This window comes from Varanus komodoensis, unplaced genomic scaffold (genome assembly GCF_004798865.1).
Source record: "Varanus komodoensis strain SLA01 unplaced genomic scaffold, ASM479886v1 scaffold26, whole genome shotgun sequence".
NCBI lineage: Eukaryota > Metazoa > Chordata > Lepidosauria > Squamata > Varanidae > Varanus > Varanus komodoensis.
Window position 1 is genome coordinate 2281532 of NW_025335684.1, and position 21816 is coordinate 2303347.

Here is a 21816-nt window from a genome sequence, read left to right on the forward strand (position 1 = left end):
TCAGAACGGGAGGGGGGATGCAACCGGGGGCCTCCAGGGTCGCACCTGGAACGTCCCTGTGGAGCTGAGTGGGCAGAAACAGAAGGGCAGGATAACGCAAAGACCTGACGTCATGGCCTGGCACCCACATATTCCTCCTTAGCCAGAAGCTGGCCCTGAGCCCGGACACACGTCCTCAGGAGCCATCCATCCAACACAGCCCACGGACTTCGGACGCTCCACGAAAGGGGGGCTCAGCAAGGCATTCTGTGGAAAGCTGCCCGTTTAAGCCCCCCGGCAGTCCCTGGCTGCACCCCGATGCCCCCCGGGGCCCGCCAAGAGCGCCCCACCTTGCATCCCTCCCGGCCGCGGCCGCGCCACCCACCCGCTGATGATCTCCTTGTTCTCGGCCCGGATGAAATGCTCCTTCTCGGGGGTCAGGATGCAGAGGGAAAACTTCTGCCCGGTTCGGCTCTCCCCGTCCACAACGTCCGAGCACTGGTTCATGTTGATGGTGCCCTGCGGGAGCGTGGTGGGCTGGAAGGAGAAGAGGAGGGGACAGGCGGTGAGAGGACGCAGGCAAACCCCTTTCCGAGTGGTTCACAGCCACATTTTCTGGAAGGCCTTGCAAAGAAGCCACTTCAGCGTAACTTAGCGTCCACTTAAAGGAAAAGTGGGGTGTGAATTGTAAGTCTTTTAGCTGATTAACCATTCACGCAATTCAATCCTGAATAAAAACAAACATTTGCAAAGGGGGGAAATACAATTTTAAAAGGTAGTATATGTGTGAGAAAGAGGGAACCAAATTAAAGAGGGTCTCTACGAGGGGACACACGGGCAGGGTGAGGAGGCGCAACGGAGAACGCAGTGGCCGGCCGGTGGTCTTGGTACTTGGAGTCCTGTGGGAAGGAAAAGGCCATCAAAAGTTCCCCTGGGCACAGCTGGACCGTTTACATTCACAACCCCCCCACCCCCCGGCAGCTTGTGCTGGCTTGTTGAGACAAAATAATAAAGATTATTAATAATGATAATAAATGAAATCCTTGCATACAACGGCCTTTGCTTGGAAAGGGAGTGCGGCGATCCGTCCAAAGGAGCGCGCGGGACAGGCTCCAGCGCAGAGGCGGCGGCGGTGGGGAAAGGCCCCGCTCCGCCGCTGCGCCGATCCTCCACCTGCCTGTGCGAAGGGGCCACAGCCTCCTCTGCGAAAGGACGCGACTTCAACGGTTGGAGCCGAGGCACCTCTGGGACAAGCCAGCCCGAGCCATCTTGACGGCCATGGGGCCGGGGCCGAATTGGGGTGGGGTGGGGAGCTGTCGGGGCCGCATTTCAGTGGCGGGCAGGGCCAACGGCAGAAAGGGACAGAGAGGGCGGAAAGTCCGGATGTACCCCGTGCTGCCTTTTAAGGCTCTTGGGTTCTTTTGGCACTGCAACGTTTTGGGGGGAAAAGTCCCAAAACCAGGAAGCCATCAAAGGACTGGCAGTCGGGCAACGCAGAAATGTTGCGACATGGGTCTTAGCTCCAGAACCAAGTCTAAAACACACATTTAACTGTCCGTTTGAAGAAATGACTGTCCAAGAGTAACACGGATTGGATATAGGTTCCCCACTGTGACCTTGCACTGGTCTGCTTTGCAGGACTGTTGTTAGGAATTCGGAAATAATACACCTGACGTTTTAAAGCAAACCAGGTTTCTTACTGGTCTCCCATGGCAAATGTCTACCGAACGGCTGCTAGACGAGCAGGAAATGAAACTGGCAGACGGGGAAAGACTGGGGTGTTACACTGACGTTTCAGTGCCTCCGGTTTGTTTATCTTAACATTTAAACAATGGAAGAGAACTGTATGCTTGTGTCTTGAAATACTTACAAATATTTCCATTAAAAACCGTGAGTAAAGGTTTGTTTGAATTCAGCATTTAAACTCGCCCGTGCGTGCTTTATCTGCCCCCTCCCTCAGAATTTGGACTACTGGGGATATCTGAGATGGGAGGCATCGAAAATGTTCAGTAAAGCTTCCATTGCTCTTGCCAAGAGAGAATTGACCTCCTTCTGCAGATGGCTAGAAATCTGATGCTCAAGGACCCCGGGTCCATTCCTCCCACCCTTTTATTCATTATACCCTGTATCTTCGGCCTTCCCCCGCCCCTTACAAGAAATCAGCGGTGGCATATGTCGTTTTCCTCCTTTCCGTTTTATTCTCACAGCAACCCTGCAAGGTAGGCCAGGCTGAGAGCAAGTCGGCTTCATGGCTGGAGTGGGGCCCCGGAGCCACATTTCCGGCGTTCCAGCTGGCACAGTTCCCCTACACGACCCGGGCTTGAGCCACTGAATTCAAGGCCACGAAAACCAGCTCCTGGCCCTCGTCCCTTCGGCGGTCTTCAATTCGACGGGTTCAAACATTCTTGCGGTCATGCATGGCTGCCAAGAGGGCGACCTCTGAGGACGTCCAGATCGCAAGGACTCCAGGAAAACTGTGGGATGTGGCACCGGGAGGAAAGCGCCACTTCCCGGGAGTCTTCACTTTCTGGTACACAGTTGTGGGCTTGGGTTTTTTTTTCAAACAAGGGGCGCATTTCCGGCTCTCGTGACTGCAAAGAAACATTCAGAAGCGGTGGCTGATGGGTGCACGGACGGACGGACGGACGGACGGAGGAGGGACTGGTGCTCACCCACTGTGCCCCACAGCTGAACGGCACCCAGCACACTCTAGCACTGCCTTCTTGAAACTGGTGCCCCTGCAGATGGATTGGACTACAACTCCCATTATCCTCAGCCAGCCACTGCGACGCTAGACCAACCCAGTTTTAAAAGTCCATACCCTCCGCAGACTATCCCCCCGATGTACTTTCTAATTTTGGGCGGAGGCTGATGCCCCGTCCGCGCCTCAAGCCCCCGGCGCTGCGGCCTGGTTGCGATTCCTTTCATTTCTGTGCCACCCAAAAGCTCCCCGGGGAGTTTGCGACATCTTACATAAATGTGATGTCTGTGCGCTGGCCTCTATTTGTGCGTTTTTATGGCTGCGTGTGCTGCCCCTGGGCTTCTTTACTCCGATGTCACATCCTGCAAGGCTGCCAAAAGAAGGGAATGCGCGAGGTGGACGCGGGCAGCATCGGGCGGGCGGCTCTGGAACGCCGGGGGGGGGGGAGGAACGGCCCAGCCGCGGGGAGGAGCCCCGGGGACGGCGGACGAGGCCGGGGTGTGCCGAGGGGCAGGTGGGGTGCAGCAGGTGGCCAACGAGGGGCTGCTGCGGCACGCCGAACGCCCCAGGAAGAGGCCGGGAATGGCCACCGCGGCCGATCCCGCCTGGGAGAAGAGTGACCGACCGACCGGCCACCCACCCTGCTCGACACAGGCCGCCTGGGTTGACGACAACGCCCCCCCCTTTCGGGAGGGCAGGTGGCCTCTGCCTCCAGGGTGCGCGAGCGGCGCCTCCGAATCAGGTGTGCTCCAGATGTGCCGACGCTCCCGGCGGGGGAGGGAGATGGGAACCGGAGCCTGACACATCTGCGGGGAGCTGGGCTGGGGCAGGCCGAGCTGGAATGCCGGGCGATCTCCGAGGATAAGGCCGTGTGTGCGGCAATCAAAGCGGCCGCTTTTCGGAGGCTGCTTTGCCCTTATATGGGGATTCTCGCAGGCCACCATGATCCCCACGGCGCGGCGGTGCCCCCCCTCCCCATGCTTGCGGAGCAACCCTCTGGACTCGGTATCGGACACGGATGCAGGGGTTCAACGCACCAGGCCTCCCCTCCAGAGCCCCTTCCCACAAACGGACGTCGGGGCTTCCCAGATAAACCGCGGGAAATGAGCCACACGACGCCGGCCGAGTCAGTGCCCAGGGCGCCCCCCGAGGACGCGAGGCCGGCAGGCTGGGGGTGCTGTGGAACACGTCCACGGAGGAGCAAAGGGCTACCCAGGGCCACGATCCACAACGGCTCACTGCAGCTCCCAAGAATTGCAAATTTCCTGCTCAGTTCCCTCCTAGTGAGGTCTGAGAAGTCACAACAGGAGATGCGAACCCCCACCGCACAGACACAAAAGCTGATGGGCGGGGAAGCAACATGCTCGCTCCTGCCGCTTATGAACGGGCTCCTGAACTCCCCCCCCCGCATTTCTTCCTCGCCCGTGTCGGAGCACGATGCCCACCCTCCCACTGGCAACATCCTTTCCCGTCTGCTCCCACACCAGGCTCCTCACCACAACCACAACTACACAAAATGCCAGCAGTGCACCAATATGATGCACCATTTTGGCCCCCGCCTGGAACTCCCCCGAGTCCCCCCCCCACCCGCCTTTCCCCCATCAACTCTTTCCTCCCTGGGGCAGCCACCACCTTCTCCTACCTAACCCTGAAACCTGTCATTCAGGTTCATAATTGCTCTTCTGGGGTGAGTAGGAATTATTTCCAGGCAACCATGTTGGGTTTGTTTGTTGCAAAAGCTGGACGCTGAATGTCCAGAAGCGACAAGCATTAACCGTGCCTGGCTAACCCGGCTCAAGGGCATTTCTCCAGCCCCATTCCCACGGCTCTGGTGCCTCCCTCTCTCCCCCGAGGTGCTAATACAGAAGTTGCCAGTTTCAGGTTTTATACTTATTTATAGCATTCTTGTTTTTAAAAACCTGCCGCCTAATTTGGCTTCAGTCATCACGAGACTTTCATGCCAATGGACTAAAAATCAATTGAATTCATCGGCCTAACGACAGAGGCAGGCACTGATAATATTTTGATTTTGTAAAAAACCTGGTGAACCACGACACTTGGTGGAGAGGTGCCCACGGGGGAACGTTCACCCAGGTCCCCAGCCATGGGCACATCTTCACAACCCACGCAAACAACACGCGTCTCCATGACCCATGGTCTGCAGACGGATCAGGTTGTGTTTCGTTTGTCCCTTTACGCAAGAGATCCCCTTTCACTGCAGCCGCCCAAAACGCCAAGTCCCAGAAGAAGCTAGGAGTCTCTCTCCTGGAAGGGCATTAATTTCACAAAGCTGCTTATGGAATAAAACCGAAACCCAGAGGCAAAGAAAAGGGGGAAAAAAGCCAGTCACTCTGCTCCATGCTACAGGACCGGCTTGCAAATCGAGCGGAACAGAGAAAATGCTGCCATTCAAACAGAATCCAAAGCTCTTCATGGCAGCAACCCCGAGTGAGGAAGGATGAAGGGGGGTAATGACAAGAAAACAACAACACCCACACAGTCCAGCATAATTACACCCCGGTGCAAGTCCCTCGACACAAAGCGGTTCCAGAAGCAGCTGCAAATACTGTCGGAAGAGGAAAAGCTTGGCTGAATTTGCTTTACTGGTACTCTGGAATATGCAAATAAAAAGAGGAGTTGAAATGGGCTGGGGAAGGAAGTCAGCTAACAGTCCAGGAAGGTTTGCTATGAAGGGATTCTGCATCCCGAAAATCAATTTACAGTTACTTTTAAGGTTGCTAGACCTCATGGGAGAAAGGAAGAAAACTGCAACATTGGTTAATATCTGCTTTAGCAGATTCAAAATCGTTTGAGTAAAGAAAAAAGCTTGGCTCAACCAAGGCAGAGATGGCTGCACATGTAGTTTAGGGCGGTAGAGGAATATAAATCAGTGCATACATACAAAACCCGCAGGCAACTGAACAGCTGAAATAGTGAAGACAAGTTAAAATTTGAAATCCGATGGCAGGTTTTGGTTCTCGTGTGTGGCCCCGTTCCATGACCTTTCCCCAAGTCCTAGCAGTTGTACTGGGTCAGCAGGACGGTGGTTGATTTAAGGATGCCGCCGAAGGGCTGCAAGGAGAGGAAGGAAGCTGCCCAGACAGCTCGCAAAGAGGATTAGAAGGCTGGAGCATCACTAAGAGGGGGGAAGCCCCATCCCTTTGGGCACGCAAGAGGGGAGAGGGAGGGTCCCCAGGTTTTGTTTCCAAATGGGATCAGCACTCACAAGGCGGCTTGTTTCGAAAGCCTTGAGACAATGTTTACATACTGGCTGTGCAGAAAAACCGCAACGCACACCAAGGCGATGGGGTGAAAACCAAAGGCAGGAGGGCCAAGGGCTGCAGCTTCGGGGCAGAGCGCTTGCTCTGACGGGGAAGCCACAGCATCGCCACACGGCCTGGGAAAGGCTCCTGCTCAAGCCCTGGAGAGTGGGTGGGATGCGCTACGGCCGCGTCCTGTGCCCCTCGGAAGCACAGTCCAAATTACGCCTCTCCCACCTGCACACCTGCGGCCTGGTATTTCCTTTCCATTCTACCCGTCAACATCACGCCAGTGTCGCGGAGACTCGTCCATCCCAGCCACCGAACGGTGCATCTTCCACATTTACTTTGGAGACACCTGAGGGCAAGTGAAGCAAGCCCACCCCCAGTGCTCGGATGGAGAGCCAGCTGCGTTCAGGCATTGCCCGCTCTCTAGACCACTGCCCAGCGCGTCAATTAGCAGCCCTCCACGAACTGCGGTTCCTTCTCTCTCTATCTTGCAACCGGCTGAGTATCGCGGCGCATCCCGTTTCGTTTCCACCATGGTTAAGGTGGGACTCTCCATCTCTCAGCCTTCAAATGCCATTTTGGAGACGTCTCGAGGGCTGCATCTCACCGACGCGTTTCCTTTTAAAGCTCCTTCCGCCAGTAAAAAGTCTGGGAGAGGTATTTTCACGCTTGAGAATGGGGAAATCTGCACAAAAGCTGGAAAATTGGTGGTGAAGGGCAGGAGGGAGGGGCAAGAACATCTGGGCAACCCCAGAAGGCTGGACTGGGCCAACCGGACTCAGTTCTGGGGCTGGAAGTCTTGCAGCCCTCAGTGACGGTCAGGTCTGGCTGGAAAACCCAGAACTTGCTGCAAAATTGCTCCCACGTGGTGCTGAACGCACCTCTGCGACATCACGAGCTCCAACAGAGGTACTGGAAAACAGCTCAGGTGCGCCGGCCAGGAACTGTCTTCTGGCTTCCCTGCGAAACACGGGCCAGCCGACTCCCCCTTGCCCTCGGGAAAGCGGCTTCCTCGCAGCATCCACTCTGCACAGAGATCGCTGCCAGCCGCGCTTGGTCGGATGCAAGGAGGTGAACCCCTCATGGCATTTTACTCTCAGAACCCCACCAATGAGGGTCTCATCTTTCCATCCTGGCCTTCTTTGCAGAAGGCCTCAAAGAAATCGACAGGCGGGTGTAAGCACCCCTAATTTGCACCGTCCGTCCGCTCTCCTGCGAAACCCAGACAGCGCAAACCCCCTTTCTCCCCGTCCCTCTGGAGGGGGCTGCGGGCACAAAGGGACCGGGTGCCCCCTCCGTGCAAGGCTAAAGTCAGGTACGCCAAGCTACAGACCCGTATCTTCCTCGAGGAGGGGTGGGCAAGAGGCGGCCCCAATCCCCCGTCTCCCTCTGGATGCGCGGCAGCGGTTTTCCAGTGAGGCTCTCCGAGTCCCACTAGCAGCCCATGAAAAACGCTCCCTGACCCCCAACTAGGCCGCTGAACTGAAGCACCGGGGCTGAGCTGGGGGGAGAGAGAACCCACATCTCCGCTCAGGCGCTGAAAACACCCTTCTGGGCTGAGCTGCTGCTTGCAGGCGCGACTCCTTCAACTGACACACCTGGCCCCCCACCCAGGAATTTTTCCAGCTGATCAAAACAACCCAACGGCGGGGGCTCCACCGCTCACTGCCCCTCCAAAAAAGGGGCGGGGGTCTTTGGGCTTGTGTGGGACTCCCTTCAGAGGAGACGACGGACGTGTGGCGGGCTGGGTGGGAGAACGGGGCATCCGCGTTCAGGAGCTCCTGCTGCTGCGGAGGCGAGTTTTGGGTTCCCATTACTAGCGGCTGATGTGGGAACGCGACTCTCCCCGGAGGCCTCTGGCCCTTCCTGGTCAGAAGAGGCCTTCGGAGTCTGTGGGAAGCCCACAACCTCGGTTCTCGCCTTCGGGCACCGCTGCTCTTTCTCAGAGGCTCGGACACAAGGGTTCCCCGCCCCCCGCAGGCTTGCCCGCCCCCCTCACCCCACACGGCTCGTTCGGGAACGCTGGACGCCTGCCCAGTTGAGCTCTGCCTTCTTCCCAGCCACACACACAAACCGCGTGCCCACCCCCGCCCCCGGCGTCGTATCCCCGAATCAGCCGAAGGCCCAGCTCTTCTATGAACGACTTCGCGCGTCCGCCTGCTCGTCTCTGCCCATCCCGAACCCCCAAAAAGCCCGACTCCCCCTCAGATCAAAAATGCACAGACAGGATGTAGGAAAACAAATCCTGGAGAGGAAAGATAATTTGGGGATGGGATGTGGAGCGGGGGGAGGAGAGAGAGAGAGTCAGGAAAGGAAGTTGCTAAGAGACCGTTTATTTCTGCCATGGAAGTAAAAATAGCAGCAGTTAAAATGGAGGCCACAGACGAGGCTCTTGTGAAGCAGGAGCGGTTCACAAGGGCGCCACTTGGGATGAGCTTATAAATAGCCATTCTTGCCTGTCACCTGGGAAGGGCTGCAGAACACCTCTGCCGACCACACAGGGCAGTTTAAAAAGCTGATTTCAGGCCCGCAACAGCAAGCAAGCATTCTTGTGGTCTAGCAGCTTTAGTAGACTGATTTGCAAAGCTGGGTTAGGTCAGGTGGCCGGGGGGGGGGGCAGCAAGCAGGGGGCTTCGGACTGTAAATTGATTATTTATAACAAGCTCCACTCTATCTGGCCAATGGTTGGGACACTAAGGTACGATCCTGTGCCCCCCCCCCCGCCCCATTTTTGTCTAAACCTACACAGGATTGCGCCTTAGAGCATAACCCTAAGCATGTTTAGATAGTTAAAAGGAGACTCCCAGCATCTTGGGTCTTGGGTTTGATGCAAGGGGGAGAAAAGTATATAGGTATGCAGATATATAAATGCATATTTATGATGTCGCAGAAGACAAACATGCTGGGGAAAGTCACAGGCAGAAGAGGAGGAATGAGAGACAGACGGGCGGATCGACGAGGGGCATCGATCCCAAAACGGGAGCCACAGCCCGGGCGTTTGCAGGAGCTGAGCCAGCCTGCCAAGGACCGGACCCCGTGCGCCAGGGACAGCTTGACGGAGCATCACAACAAGGATTCATAATGTATAAATAAATGTTATGTGTAAATATAACAACAATATAAATAGACTTGGGTGGTATGCAAAGAAAGCCGGTCAGGATGCAATGAGAGATGCAGCTCGCCTGACCAGGCGGTTCCCTGGCCTCCAACTGTCCCTTGCCCAGTTTCCTTCCCTCCTTCCTTCCTTCCTTCCTTCCTTCCATCCATCCATCCATCCATCCATCCATCCATCCATCCGTGTTTGGTTATTTTAATGACCAGCCACATTATTTTCTTCATGATTTCATTTTATAAACCACTCCGCACTTCCTATACTTTTGATGAAAAAAGCACAGAAGTGTTTTGAAATAAAAAATAAAGAACGAAACCAAGCGAAACCGACGCTGGCCTCCCCAGTCCATGGCGAAGGCAGGGAAGCCCCTTGGCAGACCCCGCTCACCTAGCCAGGGAACGAACAACGCAACAGGCCGAGTGGTGAGCGGACTGAGAACTGCCTTCAAGAGTCTCGCTTTTAAAAGCGTGCCAAGCCTCCAACACGAAGTTGGTCCGGCCTGCTTTTGCGTCTCCCCCCGATCTACCACCATAAAGTTTTTTATTTAGGCAACGTTAATTTTCGTTCATCGAACCCGAGCTTTTCGGGGATGAGAGCGAGAGAGCGAGGAAGGGGAGGGACACGGGGAGCAATCTGCTCAGGAGCTGATTAAGTGCTGCTGGTGGGAGCCAAGTGAAGAGTGTTCTCCCACTGCCCTGATTTATTAAGTACTTCCTTTTGAAAACAGGAAACCGGCTTGGGGAAAGTGGCAAGCTTCCGTGCCCGAAATGAGATGCTGGTGTGCCAAGCAAATGCACCACGAAATGCTCTGTAGCTTTTAAAATGAGCTTCCCACAGCTGAGGAAAATGCACTCTGTTCATGCTCAAAGATGACAGCTCTGCCCCGTATTTCACAGCTTTGCTGTGAATTTTAAAAGCTTCAGGTCTGTCATCACTAGGGAGCTGGGATCCTACCTTCAAGCTACCCTAAAATATCCTGGAGAACGGCTCATAAAAAGGGCTTTTGGTAATGAGATTTTGCTGATCCTGGCTTCAGCGAAGTAAATTAAAATACACAAAACAATGACAGTTCACAAGAAATATGCAAAGAAAAAAGATCAAAGCTACTTTCTAAGCTGGAGAAGCCTGGAAAAATCATGTTCTTGCGTCTCCCCTGCAATCTTTATTAACCAAAGGAGCTTTCTTACGAAGAACTGATTACTTAGAATTTTAGACTAGGCCTTTAAAATGGGTTTGGAGACAGAAGGGAAATGTATCTGTTTCAGGAACAAAGGGAAGCAAAACGACTTAGGAGAATTTGGGCCAGAACGCCTGCTTGAGTGTGGGAGAGCGTTTAATGCAAAAACAGGCTAGGTTGTTAGCGAGTGACAACTTTTATCGTGGCTTGTGTAGGTTAACCATGAACAAGCCAGAAAGAGACTCCATGGTTTCCTGCAGCACTGTCAACTCTCCACAGTTAAACCAGGATACAAGGTATGTCTGTAACAACAACCCGTGATTCAATGACTTCCCGTACTCTGGGCCGTTGCTACGTGCAAACCAGGTCACTGGGGCAAATCTTTATAAGCAACGTGTAAAGCAATATGATGGTCATGAAAGCCTCGAAGAGCAGCTTCCCAGGAGGGGTCGTTTGGTGAGCACGCAGGGAATAATTCGGAGCTTGCTAATGCCACCCACATTTCTCCCGGCCAGCTCCCCTAGAACGGCAGCCAGTGACACCCCTAGTGACGAACCGCTGATCTGGGATCGGAGCATGGCTTCTCCCAGCATCCAGGCCTGGGGTGCTCCCTGCGGCTCCCCAACCATCAGGGGCTCCACCTGGAATTAGGAACTCCCAGTATGAATGCAAGAACGGCACACCTGTCCAGCAGAGCACGAGTCCCTCAGGCTACCGGGGCATGTGAGCAACGCCTGGCGATACGGCAAGGATCACTTGAACCGCGAGGGCCCTGGGCCCACGGCGGACCTTGCGCTCATCGTCTGAACGGTGCCAAGAGCAGATCGGCACGAGGGGGAGCCGCCACTCCCGCTGGCGAAGGTGATGCACCTCACACCACTGTGGCCCAGGGAGCCATAAAGGGGCCAGTCGGCCGGAGCCGGAAGGATGCGCTTCCCGGCTGCAGGTCAAACCGAACCAGATAGTTCCGGCATTGCCCAGGGGCTTTTCCAGCCAGGCCGCAGCCTTGCAAAGGCATTCCAAGCCCACTCTGCCCATGCTCCGCCACCCTCGTCGGTGAGCGCCCGGGCCACAGTGGCTTGTGAAGGTGTACGTGCAGAACGCAAACTTTCAGAGGAGGGATATTGGCTGGGCAAGGGGAAGCTATGAAGCAGCACTGGGGGGGGGGGCAGTGGGGGCAGCAGCCCAGCTGGCCTCACGAGCCTGGATTTTCCTGGTCTCCGTGGTCACAGGCAAATTCACTGGCTGGGCTTTACATGCACGCACAGTTTCAAAAGGCTGCTACGGAAATGCAAAGTCGGCGCTTTCAAAGCCAAAACTGGCTGAAAAGAGGAGCTACTCTTTGGAAAAGAAGCATTTTTTCAGAATTCAGAGGGGGTCAGGGGCAGGCAGAAGGAAAGCGCACATGAGCTGGAAAAGCCCAGGAAGTCTACAAAAGCACATTTTGCTGATTCAAATTTTGGCCGGGGCGCCTATGCTCAAGGCAGTCTGCTTGGGGCCCCATGAATTATCTCTGCACACAAAATTAACGTTGGTTCTTACAATCGCTATGATTTAACCCCCTTTGTTTCTTTTCCTTTTAAAAATGTCAGCGGGCTGGTGTAGGAGGGTACCGCCGAGGTGAAGTTTCCCTGCTAATCAGGAATTGAAAGTACAAAAAATCTGGAAGCTATTAAGACAATTCAACTGCTCGCAGTTATTTTCCGAAGCGCGTTCTTAAATCTTCAAAGGGGACATGGGGGGAACAGAACCCAACAATTTGGGGATGCTGCGATAGAGAAACAATAAACAGAGCATGAGGGAGAGACCGGACAAGCTGAAAGAGTTAAACGTGGCTCATATGAAACTTGCCAGATCATTTATTTTGCCTCCAGGCTTAAGTCAACAGCTTTGAGAAAAAAGATGCACTAGCACAGTAAGTAAATAAACAGTGCTTTTTCTGTGCATGCCAAACCCTGACGACAATGCGCCAAAAGGGGAAAATGACAATTTTGCCTTTGCCCGATGGTCTAGGAAACAACGGTAGGATGGAAAGAATGACTTTTGAGCACTGCTTTAAATGCCCCATGCTACCAACTAAAAAAGGAATATTTCACTTAAAATCTGAAAGTCATCTGAGCCTGTATCAAAGAAATTCACAAGGTAACACTACTGGCTACACCGTACTAGCTCCAGCCACTAGCTCCATGAACTTTTATGAATCACACAGAAAATTGCGGGGGGGGGGGGGCTTTATAAAGCACCAAACTTTGTAAGGCACCATGCTGCATTTCTCTTCCACAAGATGCAGGGATGGCCACCCGTCTGGGTGGTTTGAATGGGGCTGGAACAATGCAGGGGGCATAAGGCACTAGTCCTCATGGTGCGATGCCACTCCAGCATCAGGGGCTCTGTGCCTGGATCCCCGGGCAGCTGGTTGACACCTCTGTGAATGGAATGAAGAACTGGATGGACCCCTGGTCAGGCCCTGCCCTCCTTCTAGGATTAATCAGACTGCTGGCTATCAGGACAGACAACCAAAGACTGGCCCCAAATGCTGTTCGATAGTCCTTCATTGCAATTATCCACCGTCTCTCTTAAGGTTTCCACTTAAAAAAAAACTTTTAGCCAACCAAGAATCTGCCTCTGGAGTAATGCATTTAATTTGAATAAATGTGCGTATCACCCCAAATTCAAAGAGGTAATTCAAATTCACATTCATTTGAACGAATGGAGGAAATCAGAAGGCGAGGGGAAAGGCTATACTTAACTCCTGTCAAGGGGGATCTCCCCCGATCGGTCAGTCTGCGAAAGCATCGACCGATCCCTTTGCCCCTTAAAGCTTTCAGCCCCTTGATGGGGTCTGGAGTCAAGAAACCCGGCCATGTAACCCTGCGCACTCCCCTTCGCTAACGACCTGGCGTCCTCCTGCTAAGCCAACCCACATCTCCAGATCCGGCAGGATCTTTTCCAGCCCCTCCGTCTCCCAGAAAGGCCTGCAGGAATCCAGATGTGTCCCTGAGGGAGCCGTCCTTCCAAGGCAGCCTCCACCCCCCTGAACTTAGGCTTCCGCCGAGGAGCCGTGCGTGCTTTCTTAGCTCTTGCCAGAAAGAGGCCCAGCCAGGCCCAGGCCCAGGCCCAGCCGGTCCCACTTCGCCCGGGATGGTCTTTCCCCCTGCCCTTCCGGTTCCAGGTCATGGGTAAGATTTTGGCAGATGCTGCAGAAGGAGCATAAACATCTCTCTCTCATGCAACTGGGAGCAATTTGACTGAAAGGGCAGTGCTTCTGTGCAGAGTGCTTGTGCAAGGTGAGGAGTGGGCGTGCACGAGTCCGGCTGCACACACAGCTGCCCTTCGCTCTCGCACGGCAAGGAAAGTCCTGGCACAGTCTCTCCGTTTAACTCACTGGCCCTTCTTTAACATCAAGAAAAAGACCGTGGTCCTTCCAGAGCGACAAAAACACACTCCGAAAAAGGAAACGAGGGGAGAACAACAGAGCGGACACCAAAAGAGAAAGGCCCAGCAATGAGCACCCTCATTTTGTGCTCCTGACAACCTGCAAACGGGGTTGCGCTCAAAGCAGGGGTGCAAAAGCCAGACCACCTGGGCTCCACGCCGGTTCTCCAAAGAGGTTAGGATCTTTAAGCCGAGGCTTAATTCTACTCTGAAGAGGTTCGCCGGGGCTTAATTCCAGTAGACAAGCTTCACCAGGAAATGTTGCTTTTTATCAAAACAGTACGAAATCCTTGGTGAGAAAAAATATTGAACTGAGACCCAATATTTCAACAGAATGCCTCTCCTGAGTAAGAAAATATATGCATCTCCCTGCCCCCACCCTCTTAGCAGGGAACCAAGAGAAATTATTCCCCATCCTTCTCCACTCCACTCATCTGAAGCGGCCGATTCCCAGCTGTTCCTTCATCCACACGGGAAGAAAAACCACCCCACAACTGCAGCTGTCTTTACATCATCCAACTCTCCATGCAAGAGAAAATGCTGTGAAAAACGAGCTAACACTGACCGTTAGCCGTGGGAACACAATTCTGGCCAGTGCTACAAAACCCCCGTTCTGCGCGCCCTCCCCACAACCACAGGTGCAGGGGACATCTTCTGTTCAAAAAGGTTTTCTCTTCTAGATGTGCCTGAGGGAAAGATTTGCAAAGCGGCAGCTGCCCGAAGCTTCATCTAGAATTTGCACCGAATATATTTAGTTTGACATTTTAAAAGCTAGCATGGAAGAGGATGAGGAGAGGCTGTGAAGGGGTGGAGTCTGGGAGACGGCGATTAAGCGGCAAAAGGCCTCGGCATTCAGGTGGAAGCATGGGCGAGACTCCTCGGAGGAGGCTGAGCCACGGAGAGCTCGAGGACTGCCGGGCAAGCCACGTGCACCTGGAAAACAGGTGAAAGGGGGGAGTCCAAATCCCTGGCAGGCTGCAGCCCGGAGCTGGCCACGAAAGGCTGCGCAGAGGCGGCCCCGGGGCCCGTCACCGTGACCCAGGGAAGGCCGATGCTTCTCAGGACACAGGTTCCCAACCTGGCAGGGTCAGCACCCACCAGGAAAGGGGGTCCCAGGGAGACCCGTACACTGGTCCTCCTGGGGGCTTTCGCAGGCATGGCCGGCTGCAACGGACCCTCCCGGGGAAGCACACTTCTGGAAGCCTGCAGGAAAACTAACTTGCCCTGGCATCCGGGCGCAAGGCAGAGGGCGGCCTTCGTGGGGCGCCGGCCTCCCCGGAGAGTGGCCCATGTGTGAGGCTCCAGGGGCCGAGGGGCTGCCCCATGGAACGGCTGCCGCCCCGTCCTCCCTCTCGCCACACAGCTGGCGCAAACCTGGCGCGCTCCTCTGCTGTCGAAAGGCCTCACGGGGCAGGCGGGGCCAGCCAAGCCGCTGGTCTGTCCCGGGGCGGCCACAGAAACGCACAGGCCCGGAGGGAGTCCGTTTGTGGCGCCCCAGCCAGGGCTGGGTGGGCGCCTCTCCCCACACCTTCCAGGCGGAGGGCGGCGTTTCTACTGACCCCGACCCTCGGCCCAGAAGCAGATGTGACCTCGCAACCGGATGGCGCCCCAGGAAGGTCAGCCACGCAAGGGCTCCCTGGTCAAGCCACTCGGATCCAGAGCCTCTCTTTGGAAAACAAGGAAAGGCGGCGAGAAAAAGCCAGCAGAGGAAACAGGGCTTGCCTGTTTGAACCCCAAACTCCTGCGTGGAACTTTTCTGCTGATAAATCGAGACTGAACATCTGGGGATTTTACTGTTTGCTCCCCCGAGAGTTCAGCCCTTCCTCGCTCATTTTTGCATCTCTCTGCCCCTCCCCCAGCCAATGACTCATATATCATCTGTTTTATGAAATATCAGATCCAAAAATATATCCCATTAATGCAGAGAAGGCTCAGATTACAGCAGTGACGAGTCTTTCAGGCCAAGCGTCATGGAAGCGTCAACATGCATGGCGTCCGCCACGAGGGACCTGGAGGCAAACCCACCAGCTGCGAGCTTGGCCTCGGTTTCCCATCCGTCGGTGCCGAGGGAGTGCGGCTTTCGTGGCTCACCTGCTCCTGGACCTGGACCCCCACCTGAAAGCCCCAGAGCCAATTCTACACTCCCACCGTGACATCAGGCCCTCAAGTTGGTGCGGGTGAGTCCACACGCCTACAGAGCAAGCGCCGGATGGGATGCCGACTGCCTTGTAGGTTCCCCTGTGAGGAGGGCTTGAAGAACATGCTGTTGATTCTTCTTGGAAGCTAAGCAGAGTCAGGCCTGGTCAGAATCTGGATGGGTGACCTAAGCGCACGATTCCATGATTAATGACGCAAACTGCCCAGACAGCTTGGCTATGAGCAGCACAGAAATGCGGTAACATCAGTAATAGCCAGCACCACCACCGTCTTACCCACTCCTTGAATTGGCATCTCTCGGTGGTTACAATTCCAGTTTGCTATGCCAACGGCCGAACACCTGTTTCTAGGGGGCCCAACAAGCATCTTGTACGCAGGATTTTGGGAAGCACGCGGCTTCCCACTGCTGGAAGTAGGACCATCCGTTCCAGAGGGACTCCTGCGTTCCTGCAGCCAGCAGCCAACCCAAACGCCTGGCCTCCTCCAATTTCAGCACCTGCCTGGTCAAACGGCCCACGAACTGGGCTGCCCAGTGAGCAGGGAGATGGTCCAGCCACACCGCTGATCACGCTGTGCCTGTACAGACATGAACCACCCCTTACCCTAGAGACGCGAATCAAAAAGCGGGCGAGCCCGTTTTGCAGAACCAGCTTAACGAGGCAGTGGGCGTTCGAGCCGTCAGAAGGAAACAGTCCGTGTCCTTTTCCCCACGGGGCTGGAGCAATGCTATTCCTTAATCCCAAACAATTGTTCACAACAGATTTAAGGCTGGTGGGATGGCTGGGCTCTTGCGAGGGCTTAAGGAGGGTAAATCGTGACGGAAACCTCCTGGCTTTCCACAGCCCTGGCAGAGCAGGATGCGAGCATTCAATGCTTCCTCTGCCATAAAGGAAGATCTCGTGGCGGATCCATTTCCGGGCGCTCCCACACAGTGCTTGCAGGCTCGAGGGCGCCCCTGACCACCTCTCTTGGTGTCTACCTCCTGGACCCTCCGAGCATTTATTTTAATTCTTCACAGTCTTCAAAAGATAACCACAATCAGCATCTCACCAGGGGACCCGTCTGATACGCAGCACCGTCCGCCTTTGCTGAGGTCAAGAGCGGCTTTGGGTCTTGGAAGCCGCCTCACACGTGGGCGCCTGGGCCAGGTCCCTGTCTTTGAGCCAGGAACCCTCGCCGGGGCGGGGCAGTTCCAGTCTCTTCTCTGCCCCCCCCCCCCGTCTGCCTCCCCTTAGCCAATAAATGCAGCCACATGGCGAGGCCTCCTTCTTGCTCGCAATCTCATTTGGGCTCAATTACCACATTAATTTGCCTGCTATTTTCGTGGCAGGGCCTGAAGGCGGCTGCTTCCTCTGCAGACAAATACCTCCCGGGGTTAAACCGGAAAGCCTGTCAGTTCACAAGGACAGGGAGCAGATCCTTCCCTGCCTGCAAGCTGGGGGACGGAGCAGGCCTTCCCAGCCTCGGCTGCTGCGCGTGATCCAGCCCAGCCAGGAGAACGGAGCTCCCGGGAGGGGCAAACGGCCCCCACCAGATCTGTCCCCCCCTCCTCTCTCCCGCCCCCAGCACGTCTGTCCCCAACACCGCCAGGGAAGACCCAGCTTGGGGAGACTCCAAATCCGCTGCCGCTGTGGGGACTGAACCATCCGCTCCGCCTGGTGAGCGAAGCGGGACTGCCGGCACCCACGGCGGAGCGTGTCCGAAGCATCGGCGGAGTTCTCCGAGAGCATCGCTACCCCGACAGCGCGACAGGAGCCGGGTCCAGCCAGTGAATCTAGGGGGAACCCTTGGCCCCGAGAGACAGCCCTGCCCCAACAGCGTCCCGAGCTCTCTGTCCTGCAGCCGCCTGCCAAAATAAGGAAGCCCCGTTTCAGCGAAAGGTCGGTGCAGCAACGCCGGCCCGTCACGAGGTGCCCGTCTGCACTGCGATATAATTGCACGTCGCATTCAAGGCGCACCGTGGCGAAGTGGGCAGTGTGGAGGCGTAGGAGCCCCCATGCCCCCCAGGGAGACCCGAAAAACACAGGCGGGGTGAGGGGTGAGAGCTCTTCCGGCAAGCCAGGTCCGGCAGCGCTGCTTCCACCGGGAGCGGGTCCTGTGGGAAGCCGGCAGACTCCTCCTTCGCCTTCACAGCCCTCCTTTCGCTGGTCCCCCCAATTGAAACAAACAAGCACGACATTTTAGAAGAACAGGTGCGGCTGAACCGGACGAACATCCACCCGACGGCTGCAGTGGCAAAAAGCTTCCCGCGGCCCGCCCACCCGCCCTCATCAATAAAGCAATCCTAACGGTGATAAAGCGTCTTGCTTCAAAGCTTAAGTGGAGTAGCGCCTTCGTTCCCGCCCTGGATGCAAGTCGTGGCTGGTTGCTAAGAACAGCGATTGGCCCGAGAAGAGGGCAGGAACTGGAGAAAGGGCTTCCGAAGTGGAGAAAGCCTGGTTACTTCCCAGAATCCTTCCCCTAAGGAAGGCTCCCGAGCCTATTACCTTCCCCTCCCACTCCCTCAGGCCGAGCATGAAACCACGTTTTGGGGAGCCAAGAGAGCTTGAACTTGGGGCGCCCTGGCCAGACCACCAGGGCGGCGTGGCACCTCCGCACTGGGCCATTCAGAGGCAGGCCAGAAGGAACTCAGCAAACAGCCTGGAGGACTGACAGCCTGTGCCGGGAACTCGCCTCGCCCTTCTTCTCCCACAGGAGACGGAGCAGTCCATCCCCGCACGGCTTCCCCTCCGCCCCCCAGAGACAAACGGTGGGGGGCTGCCCTGAGGGTCACCACTTTCCTTCTCGGCCGCCTGAACCCAAGGTCAGCGCGACGTCACTTTTTGGAACAGGCATGACTGATGCGAAACCCGGGCGGAGATTAAAGCGCTCTCTGTTCTCCAGCATGTGTGGTGAGCGCTTTGGGGGCCGATCCAGGACGGCCAGTTCTGCAAACACAACTCCTGCTGGGAGGGCGTCTTGCACTGGCCCGAAGGCCCGCTGGCCTCCTCCTCCTCCTCTCCCCAGGCGAGCGCCCCTCCGCCCCGCCAGGGGGCTCCGCTCTCGCATGGCAGATCAAAAGCGCCTTTGTTCCAAGGCACAGACCCCCACGTGGCCCCCCAGCCCCTCGGAGAAACTCTTCCCTGGGCAAGCTCGGGCCTTCCTCAAGGCAAGGTGAGCCAGACTCTATGCAAACCAACCGCGGTCCGGATCCTGCGACATGCAGACAAGCTGCCCGCCAGCCTCGGTGCTGCTCCCCAATCAGCACCGACGGACTAATCCCAGGGCGGGAGCTCGATGTTTTCCTTGCCAGGGACCCCCGTTCTTGAATGGGAAAGGACTGCCTTGACATCACGAGAGGTTCAGGTGGAGAGACCGCACAAATCCATCAATTAGCCTCATCACAGAAATGTGCATAGATTCTCTTGTCTGGCTTAATTGATTTGCTATTCTGAGTCCTGGCAGAGAGCTGAGGAAGAATGCAATGCTCCGACCTTACTGATTACCGGAATCTTTCTTGAGCCGCTTCTGGGCTTTTAGAAGAGCCATGAGGGACAGGAAGTTGGCTTTTTAAAAAGAAAAGCAAAGGAAGAAGTGGAATTCTGCATTCACACAGAGCCACTGCCTAAATGCAGCCTGAACATTCCTGGAGCACCGCTTCCCAAGCTGGCGCCTTCCCATTGCTGCCTCCAACTCCCATGAGGCCTAGCTAGCACCCAGGAGCTGCAGTCCTGAAGATCTGGAGGGCACTAGGTCAGGGACTTGTGCAAACAAGCCTTGCTCAATGACCTTCCGTGTCCGTCCGTCACTCTTCAGTAGGTGGAGTCTGTGTCACACCCCACCTGCCCAGGTGCTACCCAAAAACCGGTTTTTGCAGTTTGAATAGGGATACGAGGCACTCGGCTGGAGTCTGGAGTTCAGGGCTGGCAGGGAATCTTAAGATTTTTCTGGCCCAAAGAACCTGTTCAGTGGACAGATTGTGTGTCAGGATCAGCACCACCGGCCTCTCTTCAGCTCTACTGTGCACGGAATTTAAAAAAGAGGAACAAACCCAAATCAGAACTGGTGACAGGCAGAAGTAGGTCAGGATCTCCTGGCAGAGAAAGAGCCCTTCTCCGCTCCCTGAATTAGAATCCCAAATTTATGGTAATTCAGCATAGATGTGTATTTGGATGGAAAGGTCACCCCAGTGAATGCTGCCCAGGGCAAAGCAGGGAACCATCTCTGCCTCGTGCGCCCGTGACATGCCACCAAGTTGCCCCCCTTCCAAAGCCTCTCTTTTAAAACGGACTCCTCTCAGCAGACCTCGGGTACCAAAAAAATTCAAGAAGCCAGTCCTGCCACCTGAATTCAGCCTGCTATAAGATAGGAAGGGGCCACGGCTGAGCGGTCTCGTGACCGAAAACCTGGCCCCGCAACGTCTTTCTTTCTTTCTTTCTTTCTTTCTTTCTTTCTTTCTTTCTTTCTTTCTTACTTACTTACTTACTTACTTACTTACTTACTTACTTACTTACTTACTTACTTACTTACTTATTTATTTGGAACACTTATATGCCACCCCATTCGCAAAAGCCTCGGGGTGGCTTTCAACACAAATAAATAACTATACCATATATAAAAATACATAAAAACCTGGAGACGTCCCGGCAAAGTATAAAATCAATAAATTCAACAATTAAAATGACGTTTAAATAAAAAGGTCTTGGCCTGGCACAGAAAAGCAAATAACGACGGCGCCAGGCGGACCTCTCTGGGGAGCGCATTCCATAAGCAGGGCACCACCGCAGAGAATTTACTCCGCAGATTTCCTCACTCCGGAGAAGAAAGAAGCCGTAGCAGTGACTCCCCCTTTCTGGCCCTGACTTTCCTCCGCTTCGCCGCTGGAGAGAAAGGGCCCGGCGTCACCCACTTCCTTCCAGCTGCAGTGCTGTTTGAGCGCACGCAGGTGAGCCAGGAGCCCGCAAGCGAAAGCAGGATCCGCACTGCTCCAATTTCTACCTTTCTTCCTGCCAGGGGAGTAGGCAGGAGCTGCGAAGCTTGGCCTCGGGGCGCCCGTATTCCACGCAGGGCCGTTTCCCAGCACCACCGGGATCGGGATTGTGGTGCCTCCTGGGCCCCTGCCACCCAGGAAGTTTACACACCCAGCTTCCTTCCTGGCTTGAATCGACTCGATTCCAGCAAGAGGTTTTGGCACCCGTGGCGCAAGGGAGAGGCGGTGAACAAGGGCAGAGGGGCCGTGGGGGACGCGCCAGGCTTCTTTTGGGAGGAGATCCGGACTATTTGGGTCAAAGACAAGCTCCACCCGGGCCAGAGTCCTCTGGATCCAAGTTTCCCCAGGAGAAAAGCGCACATTTACAAGCAGAGGTGCAGAACTTTGCATGGGAGCCGGGGGGGGGGGGTGTTTACAGTGCAGAACCTCAATCCTAGATGGGCAACCCAGCCCTCCTGGGTCTCTCGGGACATTCGCATGCTCTTCCCCCAGTCCCCAGGTGCTTCTCCAGCTTTCATGCACGCCCCACACCCCGTTCCCCGTCCCACAAGGTCAAAACGCCTCCCCGAAGGCTGCCAGAACTTTCGTTCTGCACGTGCCGGTTATTTTTGGCCCGTTTGCGTCCAGCCACTGGAAACCAGCGCCCCCAGACCTCCTCCAAGACGGAACTTGGTCAAATAAACAAAGAATAACATCACTAAAAATAGAAGGAGTGGTGGGGAGGGGAAGGAGCGTGGAAGTGTGCAAGAGGCTGCACGCTCGCCGGGCCCGAGCCGAGCCCGGTTGTGAGCCATTCAGCCTCCGGGAGCCGAGCACCCACCCTGGGTGGCTCCGCTCTGGAAACGGCCGCAGGGCCATGGGGGGCTGCTGGGCCGGGAGTGGCCCTCGGCTCCCACACCCCGACGCTTCCGTGGGGAGCCGGATCGGGGCCTCTCCAGAACGATGATGCCGTCCCAGGCCTCAGGGGCGCTTGCCCCCCCCCCCCCGCCCCCCCCCCCCCCCCCCCCCCCCCCCCCC

The 21816-nt window shown here is 55.7% G+C and overlaps 1 protein-coding gene across 9 annotated transcripts in view; it reads right to left on the reverse strand.

Moving 5' to 3' along the window:
* Positions 1 to 21816, reverse strand: part of LOC123024937 (myosin phosphatase Rho interacting protein) — a 104365-nt gene that overhangs the window by 58108 nt on the left and 24441 nt on the right. For all 9 annotated transcript variants that reach the window (XM_044433204.1, XM_044433203.1, XM_044433199.1 and 6 more), the window contains exon 4: positions 365 to 516. In XM_044433204.1, the coding sequence (XP_044289139.1) occupies positions 365 to 516 (152 nt within the window). The remainder of the gene's footprint in view (positions 1 to 364; positions 517 to 21816) is intronic.